Source organism: Cervus elaphus, chromosome 25 (assembly GCF_910594005.1).
Source record: "Cervus elaphus chromosome 25, mCerEla1.1, whole genome shotgun sequence".
NCBI lineage: Eukaryota > Metazoa > Chordata > Mammalia > Artiodactyla > Cervidae > Cervus > Cervus elaphus.
Genome location: NC_057839.1, coordinates 50099413 through 50123327, shown reverse-complemented (window position 1 = coordinate 50123327; position 23915 = coordinate 50099413). Strand labels below are relative to the sequence as shown.

The 23915-nt window shown below is 35.3% G+C and overlaps 1 protein-coding gene across 3 annotated transcripts in view; it reads right to left on the bottom strand.

Annotated features, from left to right (window-relative positions):
* The window catches only part of CDH10 (cadherin 10), a 182440-nt gene that overhangs the window by 43607 nt on the left and 114918 nt on the right, over window positions 1-23915 (bottom strand). For 2 of the 3 annotated variants that reach the window (XM_043887864.1, XM_043887863.1), the window contains exons 3-5: window positions 6283-6577; window positions 4653-4772; window positions 4060-4227 (exon numbers count right to left, since the gene is read on the bottom strand). In XM_043887864.1, coding sequence (XP_043743799.1) covers window positions 4060-4227; window positions 4653-4772; window positions 6283-6577 — 583 coding nt within the window. Of the gene's footprint in view, window positions 1-4059; window positions 4228-4652; window positions 4799-6282; window positions 6578-23915 lie in introns of those variants that run through there. The other variant, XM_043887865.1, reaches the window with a different exon arrangement.

The following is a 23915-nucleotide window of genomic DNA, read 5'->3' as shown; positions in this document are numbered from 1 at the left end:
GCAAACTATTACATTTTGTAGTGTTTGGATGAAATATCACCTCATGAGCAAGATCTTCCCTAATCATCTCCCTTGGAACACTCATGTTTCTCTTTTTACCCAGAACTGAGCAAATACTGTGTATGTATAACTGATTTTTTTTTTCTTATATATCATTTGCCTCTCCCATCTTAATGAAAGATCATAGGGACAAAAAGCACATATATATACACACACACATATATATATATATATATTTACAATTATAAATATATATATATATATATATATATTTACAATAGTGTTTGGAAAAAGAGCTTCTTAATAAATATTTTTAAATAAAAGAATTTCTGATTTCACTTGAAGAGATACTCAAATAATATCAAAGTTTCTCAACCTCACTACTGATGACATTTTGGGTCAGATAATTTTTTGTCAAGTGACTTGCAGGGATGGTTAACAGCATTTCTAGCTTATATCCAATGGATACCAGTAATAGTGACCAGCTGAGACAAATAAACATGTCTTAAGATGTCTTAACATGTCTTAAGATGTCTTAAGATGTTAAGACATGTGGGCTTTCATCTGTTTCTGTTCCTTCCAAATGACTAAGATTTTTATCTCCTACAGATGTACCATATTGAACTTGGATTAACCTGCCTGGAAGTTTAAGTTTTAACCCTACCTTTATAATATTAGATAATAATAAAAATAGAGCAGTACTTACACACATTAACATAACTGAACACATAAATGCACTAGTAGCCAGCCACTGAGTCAAGTACTTCATATACTTAAAATTATCTGGTCTTACCACTCCACGGGGTATGCGCTGCCATCCAGTTTTACTAATGGCACTGGAATGGCTCTTTCTATTAAGAGGCCATTCAAATGGACCAAGGTGAGAAAACTTGCAAATGAAGACAGAGTTGGGCTCATAAGAATGACTCCATAGTCTGTCCTAAACTGTCTCATATGGCAGACACCAGTTAAGTCACTAACCCTCATGCAGTTATTGATTGCAAATGTCTGGCCTGAGTTTGAAATAACTGGAAAATACTTGATGAAAGAGGACATTTCAAAAATTTATGTGACAAAAGAATGTAAAACATCTGCATAAGTTTTATATTAATGATATGTTTAAAGGATAATACTGGGTTAAAATATATGATTACAATTAATATGTCCTGCTTATTTTAATTTTTTAAGTATGGCTGATAGAAAATTTAAAATTACATTTGTGGCACACAATCTTGATTTGCATTCTATTTTTATTAGGCAGTACTAGTTTGTTCTCTTTATTATTTCCACTCTGAACCTCCTTTACTTCTGTATATTGGGTATAATAATAATAGCAATGTGCGTATACAAGTAACTTGTGAGTGTCAATGATATGCCACATATGAAGGTCTTCATAACCTGTGGAACTCTTGCCAAACACTGCTATTTAATGAAATGAGATGAGAAATTGAAAACTAGTTTTCCGCATGTTAGGTAACTTAGACTATCAAGTAACATTCTAATTGCCATGACTGAGTGTTCCCAATAGTCAGATATGGTTGCAAATATTCATAAGAGAAAAGATAATTGAGAAAATAAAAATCCACAAATTATATTTCCATTTATAATTAAAAAATAATGAGACAAGATACAGGATGCTCTAAAACTTCTTCTAACATATTATGTTGTACATCTGGAGTTGGGCATGAATTTCAAACCACCTCTGCCATTACTTGCAGTTCATCCTTAATGTCTATAACATTCACTTTCTCATTTGTAGAATGGAGATCAAATACTAACCTCAGTGGGTTCTGATAAAATAAAGTAGGTCAATAAGTAACTTGATGCGTGGTGAAATGAAAACGCTATTCAGAAAATAAGCTATGCTCTTTCTTTTCATTATTATTATGTTATTATTATTACTATTACTATTATACCCTGGCTTGTGTGATATGCCTACCAGACACCAACCACAAAATCTGACTAAACAAAAGAAAACAATGTAATCAGTGAATGAATTAATAAAGGTATTGTAGTAGAAGAAAAATGATACAATGGATTTTACTGGATATTTTCATCTGTTCAAATGTCTATTTTTTCCATTTATTAGAATCTATTAATTTGTTTATCAAATGCATACTTTTTAAATAGGCTGTGTATTTTGGACACCTGTACATATATGTTCTTGAGAAGTGAAACTCTAATAATCCTGGAACTTCTCTGCTAGTCCAGTGGTTAAGAATCCACCTTCCAGACCAGGTGACATGGGTTCAATCCTTGCTTAGGGGACTAAAATCCTGCATGATACAGGGCAACTAAGCCCATGGGCCACAACCAGAGAGAAGCCTGCATGCCAAAATGGAAGAGCCTACATGCTGCAACTAAGACCTGATGCAGTCAAATAAATAAATTAATTAACATTAAAAATAAAATTTAATAATCCTCTTAATGGTCATCTTTTACTCAAAATACTTTTCTCACAAATACTTTTGCTCATTGTGGATTGTGCTGCTAGTTACAGTTTGTTTTTTCAGATTTGTATTCTGTTCTCTTGGTAAGAGGCTCATGATAAGAGGTGGTCAGAAATGTAAAATGTGAAATTTAAGTTTTAGTGCATGGGCATGTCTTTAGACCTGATCTGAAAGAACCATAAAGATTTATTCTTGATTTGCTTTTCCCTGCCAATACTAAAATTACTCTGAAGCTGAGGCCTGATAATTGGAAAACAGCATAAGCAGACACTCTTCCTTCTGTGTTTTGGGTCAAACACCACAATAGCAATGGCTGAGGGACACATAAATTAAATATCTAACAAAATATCATCAAAAATACATGAGTATATTATTAAGTTCACTCAAGATTATTCTATATGAATTTTATAATCTTTCAACACACATGATTTTAAACAATTTAATTAAAATCATGCACTAATAATAATCAAAGTTAGATAAAACTGGTACAAGAAGAGGTGAAATGCTTCTAAAGAGTCAAAACAACACAGTAATTCTTAGACTATAATTCTTTCTGTGTAATGGTCTTTAGCATAAACATATAAATATCATGTAAAGCTATTGCTTTTTACATTTTAATATCTTAACACAAAGTTACGTAAGGCAATTAAAAACAAAAAGCTAAAATTGGGAGATCAATTTAGAAGTTAATATGCAGCAAATGTTAAAAATTAAAAACATAAATCATCCCAAAGCCTCTGTTTTATACCACATTTCCTAACAATGTGAGCATCCATCTTGAAATAAAGAGTCTTTTAGATTAACAGGAAATTGACTGAGTCTTGGCAATGTCCTCTGAGACCCAGTATCATCTGCTCTAGCTGCATGTTTTCTACCAAATTTGTATAAAAAAGAATAAACAAATGTAATTATACAGTCAGATGCTAATGGTTCTTAACCTATTCCTGACCTGTTTTGAGAATTTGAAGGATTCATTTTAAACCACAAAATAAATCTATAAATAAATCAGAAATACAAACTGTTTTAGTAAGATTGCTATTCCAAACAAATGGAAGCCTAGCATAGTGATAGTAAATGGAAGTCTGATTAGTTTGTAAGGTTCTCCCTATGTAGTTCTTTTTGGTTAGGTCTTTATTTATTTTTTAATTTTTTTTGTCAAAGCTTTATTAATATGAAAAATTAGATATTTTACTAAAACATTTCATCCTCAAATTAGAATCCTCCTTGTTAAAACCTAAGTAGAAATAAACACAATCATTGTGAAAGTATAACTTAGTTTTTGGTTTGTTTTTTTATAAAACATTTCCTTTGCTAACTGATATAAATAGTTCTTAGATGATAATCATGGACGTAGAACATATAGGTACATATATATATATATGGAGAGAGTTTGTGATCATAGAGCCCTCTGTCTCTGAAAGAACTATGTTTGAAATATTTAATTTTTATCTTTTAATAACAATGAATTCATCAGCATATACACCTTTTTCTTCATCCTTGTAGCACATTTCAATCTGTTTTAAATGAAATGATTGACAGTTGCTTTTTCTCTTTTCGTTTTTCACTCTAAAGCTTTTGCCCTGCAGAAAGGCCATTAAAGAAAGCTTACTCTGGGGGAAGCGCGGAGGATTGTCGTTGACGTCTGTCAGCGTGATGTTGACCGTGGTGGTCCCTGATAAGCCTCCCATCTGGCCGCCCATGTCTTTGGCCTGGATCACCACCTGATATTGCTCCCTGTTTTCTCTGTTCATGTTTGGTAAAGCAGTCCTTATAATACCTTGAAGAAAAAAAAAGAAAACTTTTAATATGGCCATTAAAACCTCAATTGTTATTTGATTAAGCTCACAAATTGCAAATACAAAGTAGTGATTTTTGAAAAACAAAAATGTTTTCTCTATTGCTTTTTATTGTCTAGAGATTATAAAATGATTCTCAGTAAATATTTTCCAATTTGTTTGGTTCTTCTATTTTCTAAAGATTGTCATATATGCTGTCTAGTGCCCTAAACCCAGTTGGAAAAATATAAAAGCAGGTATATTCCCATTAGTTTGCTCAATCATTCAGCTTTGAGTTCTTAAATCTTTAATTGTGGCATCATCACCCTTCTGTGAGGATTAATGTTAAGGTGTTGTTCCTTTTTCTAAAACTTATAACGATCATAGAGACTATTAAATAAATAAACACTGATTCATGATTCCTGACCTGTTTCAGGCTCCACAGAGAAATATGGCTGCCCTTGAAGTATGCTGTAAATGACTCTGGCGCTGTTTCCATATGAAGGGTCATCGGCATCTGTAGCTGTGACTTGCACCACAGAAGTACCTGAAGTATCCAAATTCAGCTTAGTTCTGCACAGTACCAGAAGGAGGAGCAAAAGCACTGGTTTTCATGGAAGACTTGAATGATTTTTGGCTTTAATAATGACCTCTTAAAGAAACATTTGTATATAATTTAGATGAAAAAAATATAGAGAGAGTTATTACAGGTAAACTTTGAATTCAACAAGGTATTTTATTTAGCCAACAGGTGCATTTCATTCATGTAATAGATAATGCTGACAGTGTATCAGATTATACTAAAGGCAGACACTTTACAAATGCTCCGGTTTGGTATTTAAATTCACTTTCACATAATAGATTTGTTTCGTGTAAAGGGCATAGCTAATCACAAAGGAGTAAGGATGCTTTTCTTTCCCTCTCTCCACTAATTAACTATAAAAATAATTAACATCTGCTCCAGAATACAGTTTTATGAATAGATTAAATTCTAAATTTAGAAACAATCCACGATGATCCCAAGTCCCATGAACTATTAAAAGCTAGTTAATAAAGTTCAAAATATATAAAAGGCTTTATATTAAGGTGATTGCCAAAAGTCCTTGGGATTTAGTAAAGTAAATATTAAATAATAATCCCTGAACAATGCTTTTGAGAAAAGCAGTATGACATTTTCAATTGTAATTGTCACAAGGAAAATGTATCAGAATTATTTAATCAGTTTACTTCTCTTACATTTGAGAAATGAATCTGTTACTAAATCTGAATACATATCTCTAAAAATGTTATCATTGTTTCCTGATATTTACTTTCCTGTGGTTCTTTATTTAACAAAGAAATGAAATCAGTCTTAATTTTCTTTGCCTACCAACAACTTCTATTTATTTATTGAAAAGCAAATTCTATTTTCTTGAATGTTATACTTCCAGTTTTTTCACACATTCTGTTTCACAGCTTTTGCAACTTAATTTTGTAATTCTGTATCCATTTGTCATTAGCTGTTGATTTTTAACTGGTTCATTTGAATAAGAGATTTATATCAGGAAAGTTTTATATATAATGGCTATAGTGAAATATTTTAAAATATTTAATATGAATTAATAGAAAATCTAATTAATTTCATTGTTCATGTCATCTAGGTAATACAAACTCTTTAGACACATTACAATGAGAGTGCACATATAAAGACTCCAGATTGCATTTATGGTGTTCTAAGTATATTTATAGTATATTTGGAGTCAGAATTTTAAACAACTATTCTCCAAATATATGTGACAAACATTTGTGTTTTCATAGTTTTCTACTGAAGTTCAATGGTATTTTCTTGGATTTTTGAGGAAGTGTCTATTTATTATATTGTAGAAATTTACAAACCCATAGGAGGTGAAAAATGCATTAATCTTTTTTCTGACTCATTTTTTATTCATAAAATTAAGTACATACTCTTAGGAAGTCAAAGATGACTTCAGTTAATTGACCACAATATTCTAAGAATTTCTTGATTACTATTTTTTATATTTTTTGAATGCCACCATAAACGTTGTAAATGAACTCACCTACAACCGACATTTCAGGAACACTCGCTGTATAAATTTCCTCTGGGAACGTTGGCTCATTGTCATTGATATCATGGATTTTGATCACAAACTCAGACTCTGGTTCTACCGGCCTCAAAGTTCTCCTGTTAATAGCTTGTGCACGTAGAGTATAAAAGGCCTTTTCTTCCCTATCAATTCTTCTTGTGGCATGAATGTCACCTGTTTTTTCATCAATAATAAAAAGAGTACCAGCTCCATCTCCAGATAAAATATATTTGAGGGATCCATCTCCTTTATCTTGGTCTGAATGAAGCTAGGGGAAATAAAAATGAGCATATCCATGATAATGTCTAAAGGTACATAATGCAGTAAGAATTCAAAGAAGGTCTCTCAAGTCCCATCTTTGAATAATGGGGTCAGTTATCTCAGTTCTTGAAATGAGAGTTGAATAAGTATGATCGCACTCATCTATATACTTTAAACAATAGGACTAGCCATTTCCATATCAGTGTGATTTTTATTCTAAATGGAAAAAAGTAATAAAATAGACCAAACACAGCTCCTTCTTTGCTTAGCTTGGTAAATAACCATTTCTGTACGCAAATAACTCCTGACAAAGACATAAGTCATCAGTCTTGATATGCTGATGTAAACACTGCTGCTCTCATCTCTTGCTGTGAATGGAAAATCCTTTTACTCTCATATTATACACAGCATTTATCTCCTGTAAACTTATGATTAATTACTGTATTTCTGTTGGGGAATTCACAATACCTTAAGGATTGTAGGGCAGGCAAAGTTGCATGACACAGTTCTAATGATACATTAGAAAATTTACCCATCATTCTTTGATACATACAGAAAACAGCAGCTGCCCCAAGAAATATTTGTAGAGTTCAGAACAAGAGTATGAATAGATATCTATATAACACCAGATTATAAATCAGAAATACATAAATAACACCAGAAAGCTATAAATCAAGCTAATAAACAATTAAATAATATGTGCTCTATCTAGCTCTCTACATTGTCAAATCTATCTTTTTAACAAGCTCAAGCAAGTTTTATGCAGAAACAATGCAATACAGAGCAACAACACTAATCTTCCAGAATCTAGTCATCAGATCAAAAAGCTTTTCATGTATTCATGTGGATTCAGCCCTGTGCACATCCCATTCCAGTCCTAATATTGTCCAGGAGCCCAGGTATCATTTGGCGATCACCAGGCATCTGCAGTTGCCCTGCAGTATCCACGGAGGATTGATTCCAGGATCCCAGTGGATGCCAAACTCGGAGGATTCTTGAATCCTGACTTAAAATGGCACAGTGAAGTCCTGTGTATGTGTGTATTAGTCATCAGTCATGTCCATTTCTTTGCGACCCCATGGACTGTATCCCATCATGCTTCCCTGTCCATGGAGTTCTCCAGGCAAGAGTACTGCAGTGGGTTGCCATGCCCTCCTCCAGGGGGTCTTTCTGACCCAGGGATTGAACCTGGGTCACTTTCATTGAAGGCAGATTCTTTACCATCTGAGCCACCAAGGAAGCCCTCAGCCCTCAATATCTATCTATAGGCTGAGCATCCGTGGATTCTACCACCCGTGGATCGTGCACCATCTTTACCACCTGTGATTGGTTAAATCTCCCTGGTGGTTCAGATAGTAAAGAATATGCCTGAAATGCAGGAGACCTGGGTTCAACCCCTGGATTGGGAAGGTCCCTGGGAGGAGGGAATGGCTACCTACTCCAGTAGTCTTGCCTGAAGAATTCCATGGACAGAGGAATCTGGTAGGATACAGTCCATGAGGTCGCAAAAAGTCAGAAATGATTGACACTTTCACTTTTCACAGACACTGAGCTCACAATTGTGGACAGGTGACTGTATATTGTTTTTAACAAATTCACACTAGACCAGCGTCAGGATTAAAGCTTCATGTAACAACGGGTAAATCTAGTCTTTGGCAGCCTGACCTGGAGAAGGGACTCTTCAGGATCTAGAAGCAAGTTAAAGGATGTTTGGGCAGGGAATAATGAGTCCCAAGTATTTCAAGCATGGTCTGGAAATGGATGTGACAGTTTCAGATATGAAAACTCCCTTGCTTGTCACAGAATTCTTCCCCTGAAGGTAGAGACTTAGCCATAGGATAAATAGAGCATGGCTCTGTAAAACACAAGGATTGTAGGTTTTTCTCTAACTGTATCACCCAACCAATAAACATTTTTTTTAATACTATGATCATGGTTTGATTATAGTAAGAGATTATCATTTAAATTTTTATTTTGCTTTTTATCTGCTAAGAAATAGAAAAACAATGTGTAGATTTTTGAAGTTTTGGTAAAGCATGTAGTATTACTTAGACATCATGCCCATGTTGTCTTTTTAAAAACTGAAGTATAGTTTTGGGCTTCCCTGATAGCCTAGTTGGTAAAGCGTCTGCCTGCAATGCAGGAGACCCCGATTCAATTCCTGGGTTGGGAAGATCTGTTAGAGGAGGGATAGGCTACCTACTCCAGTATTCTTGGGCTTCCCTTGTGGCTCAGCTGGTAAAGAATCCGTCTACAATGTGGGAAACCCAGGTTCGATCCCTGAGTTGGGAAAATCCCCTGGAGGAGAGAAAGGCTACCCACTCCAGTATTCTGGCCTGATGAATTCCAAGGACTGTATAGTCCATGGGGTGGCAAAGGGTCAGACACACCAAGTGACTTTCCCTTTCACTTTCATAGTTGATTTACAATATAGTTTAGTTTCATGTAAACAGCAAATTAACTTGGTTATACATTCTTTTTTACTGTTTTCTATTATAGGTTATTGCAAGATATTGAATATAGTTTCCTGTATTAAACAGTAAGTCATTGTTGTTTATTATATATAGTAGTATGTATCTATTAATCCCATATATCTAATTTATTCCTCTCCCTCCTTCCTCTTTGGTTACAATAAGTTTTTTTCTATGTCTGTGAGTCTGTTTCTGCTTTGTAAATAAGTTTATTGGTTACATGTTTTTTGGTTTTTTTTTTATAGTCATATAAAATGTAGTCATTAATCAGAATAGGCATACTTACCTGTAGCCTAGAGAAATAAAAATTGGAGACAATATCCTTCAATTATGCAAAATATTATAGAATTAGATATTTACCTAAATAGGTTTGATGTTTTTGCTCTTTACTTAAACCAGCAAAAATTTTTATCTAATTATCTGTATAAATAGTACACTGATTATATTCACTTTAAAGTAGAATCTCTTCCCTTATTTGAAAGTTCACTTTGCTTTATAGGAGCTTATGTCAGTGAACTTGCCTGTGAAAGTATTTTTAAGTGGACATCAAAATTGTTTAAATTAAACAAATATTTAATTCCTCTCCCCCCAATATATTGCATTACTGGTTACTACTTGGTCTATAAAAGCAGTTTATTTTTCAGTTAATTATTTGTAGTAATCATCATTTAGCCATTAAATTTGGATCAAACTTCATTTTCCTGATTTCTGGATAAAAACCTCATTATTAAAGATACAACAGAAAAAAGAAAATCTCAAATGGATAGGTACTTTGGAGAAAAAGAACTAGAAGTCAGGTAACAAATACTTTTTTACTGCATTTTTAGCTATTCATAAACAACAAAGTAAGCTTGAGAAATAAGAAATATCTGTGTTTAACAAAACAGCTCTCAGAAGTAACATATGACTGTGTTGTCCAGGGAAAAAAAGTCACAAGATTGAAGCATTTTAGTAATTGAAAATGCACGTAGTTGCTGGGAAACTTTCCAATTATATGAATGTGCAATACAGCTTCAATTTTCCAAATGACAGATATAAGCATTGCGTATTTCTTGTTCTGTCTGGGAAACAAATAGTTCAAGAAAAGATTATTGATATTATCAATCATCTCATCAGAAAACTTTGTGATGTCTTTTAGATATTTACAGTGTTTACTGTCTATTCATTCAACAATTTTAATTGAGGAATATTTAGTTACTCTCATAAGAATCAAGTCTTTCTAAAAGGATATCAACAGTTCCATCCTAATGCTATGGGGGATTCAAACACAGTAATAGAAATTCACAGGAGAGTCCCCTAAACTAGCTTATGGGAATGAGTAGATTTCCTTAAATATATATCACACAAGTTTCATGGTAAAGAAGGAGTAGAGGTTTAAACCTGAGTATTTTTTTTTTTTCTGCATTTTACAAATTTTATATCTCATAAAGAACATTGGATGAATATAGAACATAGATTCACAGTGGAGACGGAAATAAAGCAAGATGGGAATCATTAAGACCAGTTCTGCTCTTCTAATCAGATAGACATACAAAAAAGAAGTTGCTAGTATGGTGAGATTTTAATTTTTAGAAAGCTCAGTTTTGGAATATGAATCACAGCAGGATTCTTACCTTCACTTATACTACAGAGAGTGAAAATTAAATCTTGTAATTGGACCACATGCTGGGGGAGTTTCCGTTGGATTAGAAAATTGAACATGATAGCTGGGAATCAAAGAGATGTCAGTTGGAAGCTGGACTGCTGGTTTCGTGATTCAGAAATGAAAAGACTTCTTCCCTCTCAAATGTAAGAGAAACAAATTAGATCTATGAATTTATAAGTGTTGGTTTTAAGAAACCAGACAGAATACATTTTTCTTGAACTCTAAGAACTTGCATAAAAGTAAAGAAAAAACATGTTCTTTTCTCACAGAGGGAAACAATGGAACACTAACACTAGAATAAACGGACAAAATGACCATATCTGGGGGCTTTGCATTAGTCTATGTTTAGTAAAATATTATTTAAATAGACATATGTGAAAATTGGACAAGTAAAGAGATAAAACAGATACATACTATGAGGCAGAAAGATGCATTTTTACATGTTCTGAGACTTGACAAGTTGCTTTTTACTCTAGATAAACCTGATGGGAGATGAGAGTTAATTAGTAAAGGGTATGACGATGATGTGAATTTCCTAAAAGTTATAGGAAAAGACCAATGGACAAAGTTCTTTAATTATAGTCCTCTGCCTAAACTATTTTTTAGGCTTCTATTTTTTAAGCTCTATTTTTTAAGCTTCTCTTTATTACCGTAATTATTTCTTTTTTGCATTCTCTTCTCTTCTTACCCTGCTGTTGTCTCTCTCCCTCATTTCTTGTGTGTGTAATAGAAATTTTATTTTACATTCCAACTCACTTATTATAATAAGCAAAGATCAGAGAAGATTTAATTTTTTATAACTGCAGTCTTCTCATTACGCTTACCTTTTTTTGGTTTAGATATTAGTTATCAATACTTGGATTTATTAAACATTTAATTAAACAAAATCAGTTGTTTGTGTTATTGAGAAGAAAAAGTGTCAAAAAACTTATAGCATCTACCCTGAAATAAATTTTATATTGATTTGACCTTGTGCTATTTTATTATGTGAGATATTAAAGTTTCTTTAAACATAGAAAAAAATGTCAGATTATTGAGGCTTTAGTTCCTCAGTAACACCTGTTCTCCAGTGTGAAACATTTGTGCCACAAATCTTTAAGAAGAATTTTATGTTAATACTGACCTTTTCTTTCCTTGAGGAAAGCCTATTAAAAATTCACAACCTGCTGTGTTCCTTGTAAACTCACAAGTAGATAAAGGACATGGCAAGATACATGACAATTAATGAAAATAGAACAACTGATACTGTGCTGTACATTTATAAGTCATTTTCCTACTATTTAACTTTCTAAATTTGGATGTGGTTATTATAACTCATTTGCTTATATTGATTAGTTTAATAATTAAAACTAAACAATCCATTGAATTTAAATAAATATTTTAGCAACAAATTATTTAATTAAAGACTAGTAATTTTAAATGTGGCAGACTTCTGATAATTTTAAAACATTTCATGTAAAGCTTCATGTTCATTTTAAGATACTTGTCTAAAACAAAGTTTGTAAGCTAAAAGGGGTCTTGTGGCTTATATAGATTAAGACCACCTTTACTATTAAGAGGAAGAAACTGAGATCTAATCAATTTTTGTCGCATAGGAGTTAATTTAAGATTATACTTCAGGATGAGTACTTTGTTGGTAGAAATTTTACTTCTTAATATCAGTCATTTTTATTTTTCAGTTTTTCACATAAATTTGGAAATATAAAAGCAATCAAAGTATTGGTCTATGAAGTACAGGGAATTTAATTGGTCACCAAAAGGATAACTAATGAAAGATTTTCTCTTGCATTTTCCTCCTTGGCTAGAAGAAAAATGACCAAATTTTAAAATGTAAAAAAACTGTATCTATCAATCTGCCAGTAAACGTCTGGTTACTAATTCAGAGGAATTTATATTGCTAGGTGGGATTCTTCCTCATTCAGAATATTGATACCTTTTTGGATATTGGTTATTGTTGGTATTTGGTTTGAGAAAATTAGAATTATACTTGCAGAATTATATTATGATTATATTTATAATGGTTAGACTACTAATAGTTATTGAAGTGGCTTCTCAGGTGGCACAATGGTACAGAATCTGCCTGCCAGGAGATGCAAGAGATGAAGGTTAGATACCTGGGTTGGGTCCCTGGGGAAGGAAATAGCAGCCCACTCCAGTACTCTTGCCTGGGAAATCCCACGGACAGAGGAACCTAGAAAGCTATAATCATGGGGTTGCAAAGAGTTGGACATGACTGAGCATACATAGATGGACTAGTTATTGAAGGACACATTTTGAAAAATGAATCAAAAGGACTATAAGAAGCACTATCTGAATTTAACAATTTCTCATTTGTGTGTGTTCATTAACTTCAAAATATCAGAAACTGTTGAATAGATTTTCTAATATACAGTGATAATTTTATGCCTGCTGTTCTTTCAAACAGCCAATATATTCTATATTTGTTTTTTAAAAAATGCAGCATGTGGCAAATATGCTATGCTATTCTGGTACCATCATCATTAGCATTTTGCTCTAATTGCTCTAGTGACTAACATAATAAAACATTTGATATTATAATATCAAATGGAAGCTAAGGCACTGAATCAAGTAACTTTAAATTTGCATCCAATTAAAAAAGATAGTGAAGATGGTCTTACACCAGAATGCAGCTGAAAGCATACTACAGCAAATGAAATCTGGCCAGAAATAAATAAGTAGTTACTCATTTTGTTGAAAGTAGGGGGGAAAAGGATGACAGGAGTTGCAAATCTTGAGTGTGCAAAGTTTACAGAGTAAGATTGACATTATTTTCCTATTAATAGAGAAAAATGTATAGAGAAAAATATACATAATTTTTTATGAATACCAATGAAACAATTTTTCCTCCAGAAAATAGAAATGGGGATGAGAAATAAAGCTTATCAATGGAATGGACTGAAAAACCAAATATGATAGTTTAAAAGTACCCCATACAGATGATTCAAATTAATAAACACTTTTCTGAACAATTTCTCTCTGGGACCAGAAGCAAGTATAGAGGATTAAGTGATTGATAGACAATGTTGTCTAAATAATTTAGGATCTGGAAAAAAGTTAAGTGGTTGTCGCCCGAATTTGACAGAGTCTTTAGAGAGTTCCTTCAAGTGTACAAACTCCAAGGGGTGCCCACATTCAAAAACCAAAGATTCCTCTTCCCGTTTGGTCTTTTGAGAGTTCAGCTTACTGAAAGTTATCTTTGTGCTTTTGAGTCACCTTAACTGGTGAGTTCAGTTTAGGATTATCTTGCATTTGGGGGGTCTTTCTTAGAAGCTTTTGGGAATTACTCAAAGCCCTGCAGCAGATTGGGCTTCTTAGCAGAGAGTGCTATTAAATTCCAGAAGACATCTCCTGCAAGGAATGATGCCAATTCATGGTCACATGGTGTCACAACTCATACATTTCTTTCCCAGTACTGTGAAGATACCAAGATTACATTGAAGGCATTTATTTAAGTTTTCTATAAACATACTTTTCTAGGGCATTATCGGCTTCACAATCTTAAATGGTATGCATAACCCACAGTAGACATGTTATTTCCTAATTATGTATTAGTTTTCCTCTCCAAAGAGAGTTATTGGGGAAATATTTCAGAGAAAGTTTATATTCTTTCAGAAGCCTGGCATCATCCTTCTTACAGTTTTGAAACTCACTAAATTATGCAAAGTATTCCCTTGTGGTGTGAAAATGAGATTGAACATTTCACACTATATGTTTCTCCACAACTTGAAGTCTTCTTAAGCATCTTAGATTTGTAATAAAGGAATATATGTAAATAATGTCTAACCAGGTGGCTCTAGTGGTAAAGAATCTGCCTACCAGTGCAGGAGACACAAGAGATGCAGGTTGGATCCCTGGGTCAAGAAGATCCACTGGAGTAGGAAATGGCAACTCACTCCAGAATTCTTAATTGGAAAATTCCATGGGCAGAGGAGCCTGGAGAGTTACAGTCCATGGGGCCACAAAGAGTCAGACACAACTGAGCGACTGAGCACACACAGTGAACACAAATACATGACTAAAAAGATTAAGTATGTGCAAAATATTTAAAACCAAGAGATCCATTTTTGATTAAAAAGGTCTACAGAATCAGAGAAGAAATAATGAAGAGTGATCATCTCTTCTTAATGAGCAACACAGGTGGCTGACAATCTTTCCCTCCTCCTTTTAATCAAGAAAGGTACAATGATATGAAGAGAAGGAGAGGCCTAGAGATACGTATTCACAGAAGGAGTTTATTCAAATAATTATTTCTTGAATTGGATTGAACTCAACTAAATTAAAGAGACTAATGAGAATTCTACGTGTGCCATTTTAGGACTTAGAAGTTTTGGAGACTTTGCTACAGAGGCAGTATTTGAAGCTGTTGGGTTTCTAAGGCTTGTAAAGATGCTTTTATCTTGAAAACTATAGAGTGACAAGTACATAATTGGATGCCCAAAGGAGAAGGACCAGGCAACTGCCTGCTGTCTCTAGGAGCTGTAGGCAAGGAGGGGAAAATGAAAAAGGGTTTGGATCTTTACAGTCGTTGCATTTTTTAAAGTACTGATTGAAATGGAAATCTGAAAAAGGGTTATGAATGCTATCGTCAATCCCCCTCCATCCCAAATTCGTTTGTTCATGTCTGTGTGTCTGTGTGTGTGTGCATAAAATACAAAAACAATGGATGTGCAGAATCAGGGGTTATGAATATGGCCCTAGACCACTAAATTTAAACCTTAAATTCTAAGTATTGAAAATGTAAGGAAAAGATGGAAAGAACAGATGAAAAATGGAAATGGAGAAAAGAATCAAAAGAGCTTTCTAAACCAAAAATACAGTATCTAACATTCATAAATCTATAGAGTTTTTACAGCAGATTAGGTTAGTAAAACACAAGATTCATATTTTGGAAGATAAAAAGAGATTGTCAGCTTAGAGTTAGGTATATAGATAATGCAAACCTGAAATGCAGAAAGAAAAAAATCATGAGAAAAAAATAGGATCATTGGATTCTTGTGAAATAAACTCAAAATTTGCAACACACATGAAATTGGTTATCTAGAAAAAAAAGAAAAGAGAATGGAATGAAATTATATTTGAAAGAAAAAAATGGATAAGAATTTCTAAAAACTGGTGAAAGATACCAAGAAGCAGATTTTGTAAGATCTGAGAAACTCTGAAAGAGTACATAAAAATAAAGTATTAGTCACTAAGTCATGTCTGACTGTTTGTGATCGCATGGCCTGTAGCTGCCAGACTCCTCTTCTGTGGAATTCTCCAGGCAAGAATACTGGAGTGGGTTGCCATTCCCTTCTCCAGGGGATCTTTTCAACCCAAGGACTGAACCCGGGTCTCCTGCATTGCAGGCAGATTCTTTACTGACTGAGCCACCAGGGAAGCTCAAATAAAAGTAAAACAACAAATAAACCCATTATAGTCACATTTTTGAAATTTGAAAACATAAAGAATACTAAAAGTTTTCAGGAGCAAGAAAGATACATTAACTTCAAAACAGCAAGTATTAGTCTAATTGCCCGTTTCTGAAAAGATATGATGGAAGCCAAAACGTGATGGAACGACATCTTACCAAAAACAACGAGCTACCTGAAATTCTACACTGTGCAAAAATAGGCTTCTTCTTTTTTTAAAAAAAAAAAAAAACAACACAAATTTATTACCTTACAGTTCTGGAGATCGGAAGTCCAAAATGAATCCAAAATAGGTCTCACTGGGCTAAAGTCAATTCTTAAAGAAAGGTTAAATAAATGTGTTTTTGGACAAAAACTAAGGGTATTTACCCCAAGGAGCATTCAGTTAAAGGAATGTTAAACTGTAGTTTCTACAGAAGAAAATGACGTCAAATAAAATTTATGAAGGGAATGACAACTTTAGAACTGCAATTATTTGGTAAACATAAATGACTACTGAATATACAAAACAATAATAGTATCTTTGAATGCTGGAATAAAGTATATGACAGTAACGTAATAGAAATGAAGAGGGAATAAAAATTCAAAAAATTCAAAGAACGGATATCATGGTTAAGGTAGAGGCCTTAACTAATTTCATTAAACAGGCCCTCTTAGACAGTACTAAAGCCATTCAAGCTTTGAATGAAGAACAGATTCAGATGAGGAAGGCAGTAATTCAAAATAGGATGGCATTAGACATACTCACAGCAGCCCAAGGAGGGACTTTGGCGAATGGTGTGTACATCCCTGACCTGTCTGAAGATGTATCTGCTGCCTTGGAGGATATGCAAAATCAAGTGAAAGCCATGTCTAATGAACTGTTGTTATAGTAATCTTGATCATACTGCTTTGTGGACCCTGCTTCCTACAATGCCTTGTGAATTTTGTAACCCAGAGGTTGATAGCATTCTCTCATGTGGGTGGCAGGAGGGCTAAGGTACAATATATCTCAATAAATGATGCTCGTTATGGAAACTAAGAGCATCAAGAGGGGGGAATGAAGAAGGAATTCATAGGGCCTGGACTCCATCTCAGGCCTGTCTGTGCTGATCGTGCGCGGCCACCTCTCCAGTGGACTCTGAACTCTGTGCTTAGCGCCTGTGGGAATGACAATGGAAGGATAAGACCCCCCTCTGGGCAGGGGAATCTTGAAGAAGAGAAAACAGACACTAATCACCCCTGCCTCCGGACACTATCTATCAGAATGTAAGCACAGGCTTATCAGTTATTAACTATTTGGAATGTAACTGCGGGCTTATTGATTATTGACTGTTTGAACACATAACACGTGAATGATGGGGTTATTGTAGTTGTATTTACCCTTCCTTTGTTTATGTAAGTCTCAAGGGAATTGGGGTAGTGGGTTTGGACACATAGGGTATAAAAGATTTTCACAAATGCTGGTCGGGGTCCTTGGCTAAGAGGAGACTCTGCCTTGGGCCCGCCGGTGTAATAAACTGCACTCCACTATCAACAAAAAAAAAAAAAAAAAAAATTCAAAGAATTCTAAGTTTAAACTGGTTTGTGAAAATATGTTGAAATGTGCAGTTTTAATATGCGTATTTTCCTGTGATTATTATTCCTCAGTTCAAAGTTAGCATCATTTATCTTGATATCTTCCTACCTTCCCTCTGACCCCACCACATTCACCCACCAAAAACACTTTGCTTTTAAGTCTGGCTATAACTCCCAAAGGAAATGGATGCCAATATAATGGAATATAAAGAAAAACACAGAGAATAATAAAGCAAAAAGTGAGCACCAGGGTTCCATAAATGTCAATATTTTGCAAATTTATGTTGGATTCTTTTTGCTTTAAGAAAGAAAATAAAATTAAAATAAACTGTAATTCATCTGTTGAAGCCTTCTCTGTTCTTTCATTCCTTTCCTTACACCTTCATACATATAATCATCTTGAAGTTTATGTGCATCTTTTCCTTCCATATTTTATATTTTTGCAAAGTGAGTAATAGTACTTATCCCAAACTGAATGTTTAATCTCTACCTTTCCCACAAATCAACACTTCTCACTTCTCATTTTAGTAAACAGCATGATTATCTAGCCAGGTTTTCAAACTAAAATCCTAGAGGCCATTGATTTATTTCCCCCAATTCTACCCATTTATTTCATAAGCAAATCCTTTTGGACTGCAAATATATCTCCAACTGCTTCTCACAGCCCCTACACTGCCATTCCAATACAAGTCACTATAACCTGTCACTAAATTGTCCACCTAGCCTCCACACCTCTATCTCCATCCTTCTATGTTTACTCTCCACCCATTAACAAGAGGCATCACTTAAAAATACAAGTCGGTACATGCCATAACTCTGTTCAAAATCCACCCATGGTTTCTCATCACACTTAGAATACAGTCTAAACCCCTTACCATTGTTCACAACATTCATCCTGACGTAGTCCTGGCCTGTCACGCTGGCCTCAGCTCTTTCCATTATCCCTTTAACCACTTGAACTCACATTGACCTCCCTGTTTCTTGAACATGCTGAGTTTTGTCCATTTCCTGCTTTAACACTTGCTATTCCTTTGAATGAGACACACTTTCTCACTTAATTTTCATAGGTGATTTCAAGTATCTCTTTTGCGCTTTCATCTCTTTTTTTTCCCTTTGTTTCTCTTGCTCTGTCATTTTATTCTCAATTTGTAACAAATTCTTTATATACCTGAATATTAATAGCTTCTTGGTTATATAATTACAAGTTTCTTCTTTTAGTCTGGGAAATTTCTTTTAACATTGGCAGTAATTCCTTTTGTCCTAGAGAGTACTTAATTTCAATGTACTTAAATTTATTAATAATTTATTTTATAGTTATTCTTTTTTGCATCTTATTCAAGAAATATTTCCTAACCAAAAGTCATACTTATGTTTTCATATAATCTCTTTGCTTTTAATGATTTTAAAGCTTTTTTTTGACATGTAGCTCACCTTTACCATCTGGATATTGTGTATGTGTGTGTGTGTGTGTGTGTGTGCGCGCGTGTGGTTAGGAACAGATCTAATTTTTTTTCTAGGAAGGATTTACAATACATATTTAATAAATCACAGATTTTAATTACAACTCATTGAAATTTTTTCTGCTTAGTCACTTAGTCATGTCTGACTCTTTGTGACCCCATGGACTGTAGCCCTCCAGACTCCTCTTCTGTGGAATTCTCCAGGCAAGAATACTGGAGTGGGTTGCCTTCCCATCCTAGGGATTGAACCTAGGTCTCCTGCATTGCAGGCATATTCTCTACCATCTTAGCCACCAGGGAAGCCCTTCCATATAAGCACAGATATGCTTTATTTATTTATTTATTTTAACCATTATGTAAACAGAACAGCATGGCCAAGGCCATGTTCATGCTGCATCAGGCTGCTGATGGTGACTACCTCTGAGCTGAAGACCATCACAGAGCTGGGCCCCAGCTCACCTCCTCCAGTTAGCTGATGCTAAGACTTGTGTGGGCTTGGTGCTGATCTTCCTCCTTAAGTACAACCTCAACAACCTCCCCGCCTAAACCCAGTCACGCCAAGCTGGACTTTCTCAGCAACCTGGCCACCAGTCTGATCTTCAGCATCATCCCAGTCAACTCTCCTTCACAGCCTCTGGCATCCAGAAGCCAGTGATGGGACATGGTGCCCCTGAATCATGCTAGACCACAGACATCCAGCCAGAGGAGCTGCCTTGCCCCTGAGGTCCACCTCCTCTAACTCTCTCCAAACTGCCAGAACCAGGCAGATCCCCACTGGACTACCTCCCAGGATGAGCCACACATGGCCGCCCACGTGGGCCAGCACAGGCCCGCTCTACACCTTGGCTGTTCCTCCTAGGTTGTGAGGCGGTGAGGCCCAGGGGCAGGACTGGAGAGCCCCCAGGAAGGGCTGTGGCCACCCATGGGCATGCTGCCGGCCCAGGGATGAGTCTCCAGTGCTCACAGCTGGCCTGCCTCTCAGGACATTTCCAGGAGGACAAGAAACAAAATTTTCTATATAACCAAGGGTATGTTTTTGATCCCTCTATTTTGTTCCTTCTGGCACCAATATAATAATATTACTGTTAATTGAATATTCACTCAATTTCTGAAGCTTTGCAAACGACTGCTAATATCAGTTGAAATAAGTACCCTTCCTTATCTGTCTTAAAAAATTGTCTTGGGGGTTCTTGGTCCTTAACCATATGTAGTTTTACAACAGCAGGTTACTTTCTGTTAAAAAGTAGAACAAATAATAAAGAACCAAAATCTTGCTAAAAAATTTATTGGTATTCCAGTGAATTTACAGATTAAATTGGAGAAAGTATCACTTTAAACATGAACTCTTCCTAGTCTCAAAAATTGCAGGTATCTCCAAAGCCTTAGCTTAATCTTAGAAATACCTGGTGAGATTTTAAAAAGCCCAGAAGCCTATACCATAACCTAAGTCAATTACATACAATTTTCTGGGACCTTCCCATGGGTCCTGAAGTTAATATAGCAAACTTCAGCTACTTTAGATACCTGGGGGCCTATAATTAGCATCCTAATCTCTGATTGCTGATATTTTAAGTGTTTTAATACCTTATGGAACTGTAAGTGCATATCCACAGTGGTTTCATGTTTCATGTTGATATATTGCATACTTTGGAAAGCTTTATGTATTTTATAATGACATATTCTATGCAGAAACTCAAAGCATAAATTCTATCAAACATCTGAATAAATCATTCCTCAGCTGGTATGTAAGAGAACTCCTTACCCCCACCATAACAAACCAGGAAAAATGGCCCACCTCAGCCTCAGTGGTAAAGAATCTACCTGGCAGTGAAGGAGATGCAAAAGACAAGGGTTCGGTCCCTGGGTGGGGAAGATCCCCTGGAATAGGAAATGGCAACCCATTCCAGCATTCTTGCCTGGAAAATTCCATGGACAGAGGAACCTGGCGAGCTACAGTCCATGGGGTCGCAAAGAGTCGGACACAACTGAGTGAGCATGCACATGTGCAGCCCCTCAGAATTTTCCCAGCTTCTTAAATATGCTGAGTGGGGGCGAATTGTACTCCGCTTTTGGAGCTTCACTTAGGTCGGCTGTTTCTTAAAAACAATCAGCTTAAAATAATAAGCCAAGGAGGCATATTTTGGGGTGGTGTATTTTGTTCCTATTCAGTTCCCTTCTAAAACTCAACTTTTATTTCCTTTAAATGAAATGTATGTGACACTGACCTTCAAATGTATATATTTAACTCAATCCTCTCCTCTCAACTTCAGCTCTAAATATGTATCTGTCTTCAATAGGATGTGTCATTGACATTTCACATTTAACAGATCCAAAATTACATTCTTGTTTCCCTTCTGTTCCATCAAAATAACAAAAATTAACACACAATTCCGTTACTCCCTTAAAGAAAAAAATTATATATATATACAGATATATATCTGCATTTATTAAGGATATATAGCTGCTCTTCAGCATAATTTTATATTTTGTTGTGATACCTAGCTCGCTTTTTCCATCTGAGTTTGTGGAACTCTGTTTGATCTCCAGTGATCTAAGGGCACTACTAGTTGAACTAGTTCATAAAGCCTCCTGAACTAAACTTCGATGGGTGCAAAACTGTTATCTATGAAGGACATGAGATTGAGATACAGGGCATTTATATGCTCACCCCAAGACTCCTTGATCAATTTTTTCCATCCCTCTCTCCTGAATGAAATAAGTTACATAAATTTCTAGGAGTAACTGGTTACTGCAGCCAATTTTTTTTTTAAAGTTTTTATTTTATATTGGAGTATAGCCAATTAACAATGCTGTTGGCAGTTTCTGGTGGACAGCCAAGGGACTCAGTTATACATATATGTATATCCATTCTCCCCCAAGCCCCCCTCCTATCCAGGCTGCCACATAATATTGAGCAGAGTTCCCCACAGCTAATGGATTCTTCATTTTGCTGCCCTTGCTAAACTTCCAATGCCCTCCTCCCACGTGGAGCCAGTTTCCTGAGTATCAGAGGTATTAATCCCCTTTGAAGTCTTAAAATTAAATTATCCATACCCCTCACTCCTGGCTTACCTAATTTTGACAAACCTTTTCATCTTTACTGCCATGAAAATAATGGAATTGCTGCAAGTATTTTAGGACAACCTTCTGCCTCTCAGATATACCCTTAACATATTTCTCATTCCAATTAGACGCTGTGGCATCTGGTGTCCAAACATTATTTCCAAAGGGGTTAATCCATGTCACCTATTTGGAACATTTTGAAACTTTATAAGGGTCAGGGGTAATGCTTCTTGTCATTTGTCCAGTTTCTTAACAGATTTTTCCTAAAGTCCTTTTTATGCCTACTGGCATCACTAAACCTTCTATTATTGGGTTAAGGGAACACTGTGGGAATTTACATGAACATTCTGACGCTAGGACTAGCTCAATACAAGAACTAACTAGTAACTTGGAGCATGTTGCCAACAGGTGAAAAGGGCACAATTTCCACTGATAGACAAGCTTTGCCATCCCTTTCAGTTAGGAAACTAGGTGTACATCAAGGCCTTTAGAGGAAAACATGCACTGTCAGCCAGTTAGGAAGGACCTTATGGGGTACTGCTAACCACTTACTCTGCCATCATAACAAGAAAAATCCTCCTGGTTTCATACAAGCCAGACCGAAATACAGCCAGGTCATCATCACCAGGACAACATGGAGAAAATATCTACAAGCGACCTTAAAGTTAGCTTTTCCAGATCTAGTTCCCAGTCTCCAGAAGCAGATGGTGTTGTGAAGCAGACAACTTTCCCCTAGATCTAGGGATCAAAAAATTTCACTTTCAACTATTCCCTGCCTTTAAAGTATCCCCATACACAAATCAAAAAATAAATACAACAAAACAAAGCAAAAGTACCTTTTCTTATTAATGAACACTTTTTTCCCCCCACAGTAATGAATCATTTATTAGAAAGCTGGCTAGAGGTTGCTTGCTTCCATCTATTCCCCCTCTATACTTCTATTATGGGCTCTCTTTCAACCTGTGTCTTGCTCTTATTAATTTTTTTTTCAACAGGTCAGGGGCAAACCAAATGCCCATTTATGTCAGTTTACTGACTCCTGGTCATGTTAAATAATCACTCTGATATCAACATCTATAGTACCAAAGAACCTGAACTAGTTTTAATTCCTGCCAATGTGAATACGTAGTGGACTAAGTATGGAAGATGGGGAACAGGGTATGCTCTCCATGGCTAGAAGAACAGCAGTCTGCCTCTTTCTAGTGAGTTATCTGGACTCAGAAAAACCTCTACAGATACTCAAGGCCGTTCCTTGCCCTGATAAAGACAATAGGTGAAAACTTTTTCCTTGATGTTGAAAACAGACCCACCACTGGACCTTTCCTGGGTGACATATCAGGGCAGCACTATAACCAAACTCTGTGGCTTAGTTATATAGATGGCATCTTCCAACCTGCCAAGGAGATGAAAAGTGACCCCAGGACTACCTTGTATGGCGCAGATGTTTGCCAAATCACCAAATGCCAAGTCAACCTTGTACAACTTGGGGTTTCTCAGCTGCTCCTTTGATTAGACTGTCCAATACCTCAAACTCTACTCAGATGACCTCAAAATGTGCACAAACTTAGCCAGATGATAAAACTAAGCTTTATTGTTGCCAAAGCCAAACTTCAGACCTCCTGTATCAGATATTCCACAATCTGTTCTGCTTTTACTAAGTGAAAGGAGTACATGAAAAGTAGAGATAATTAGTAGGATACGAGCATTACTAGTAGCATTG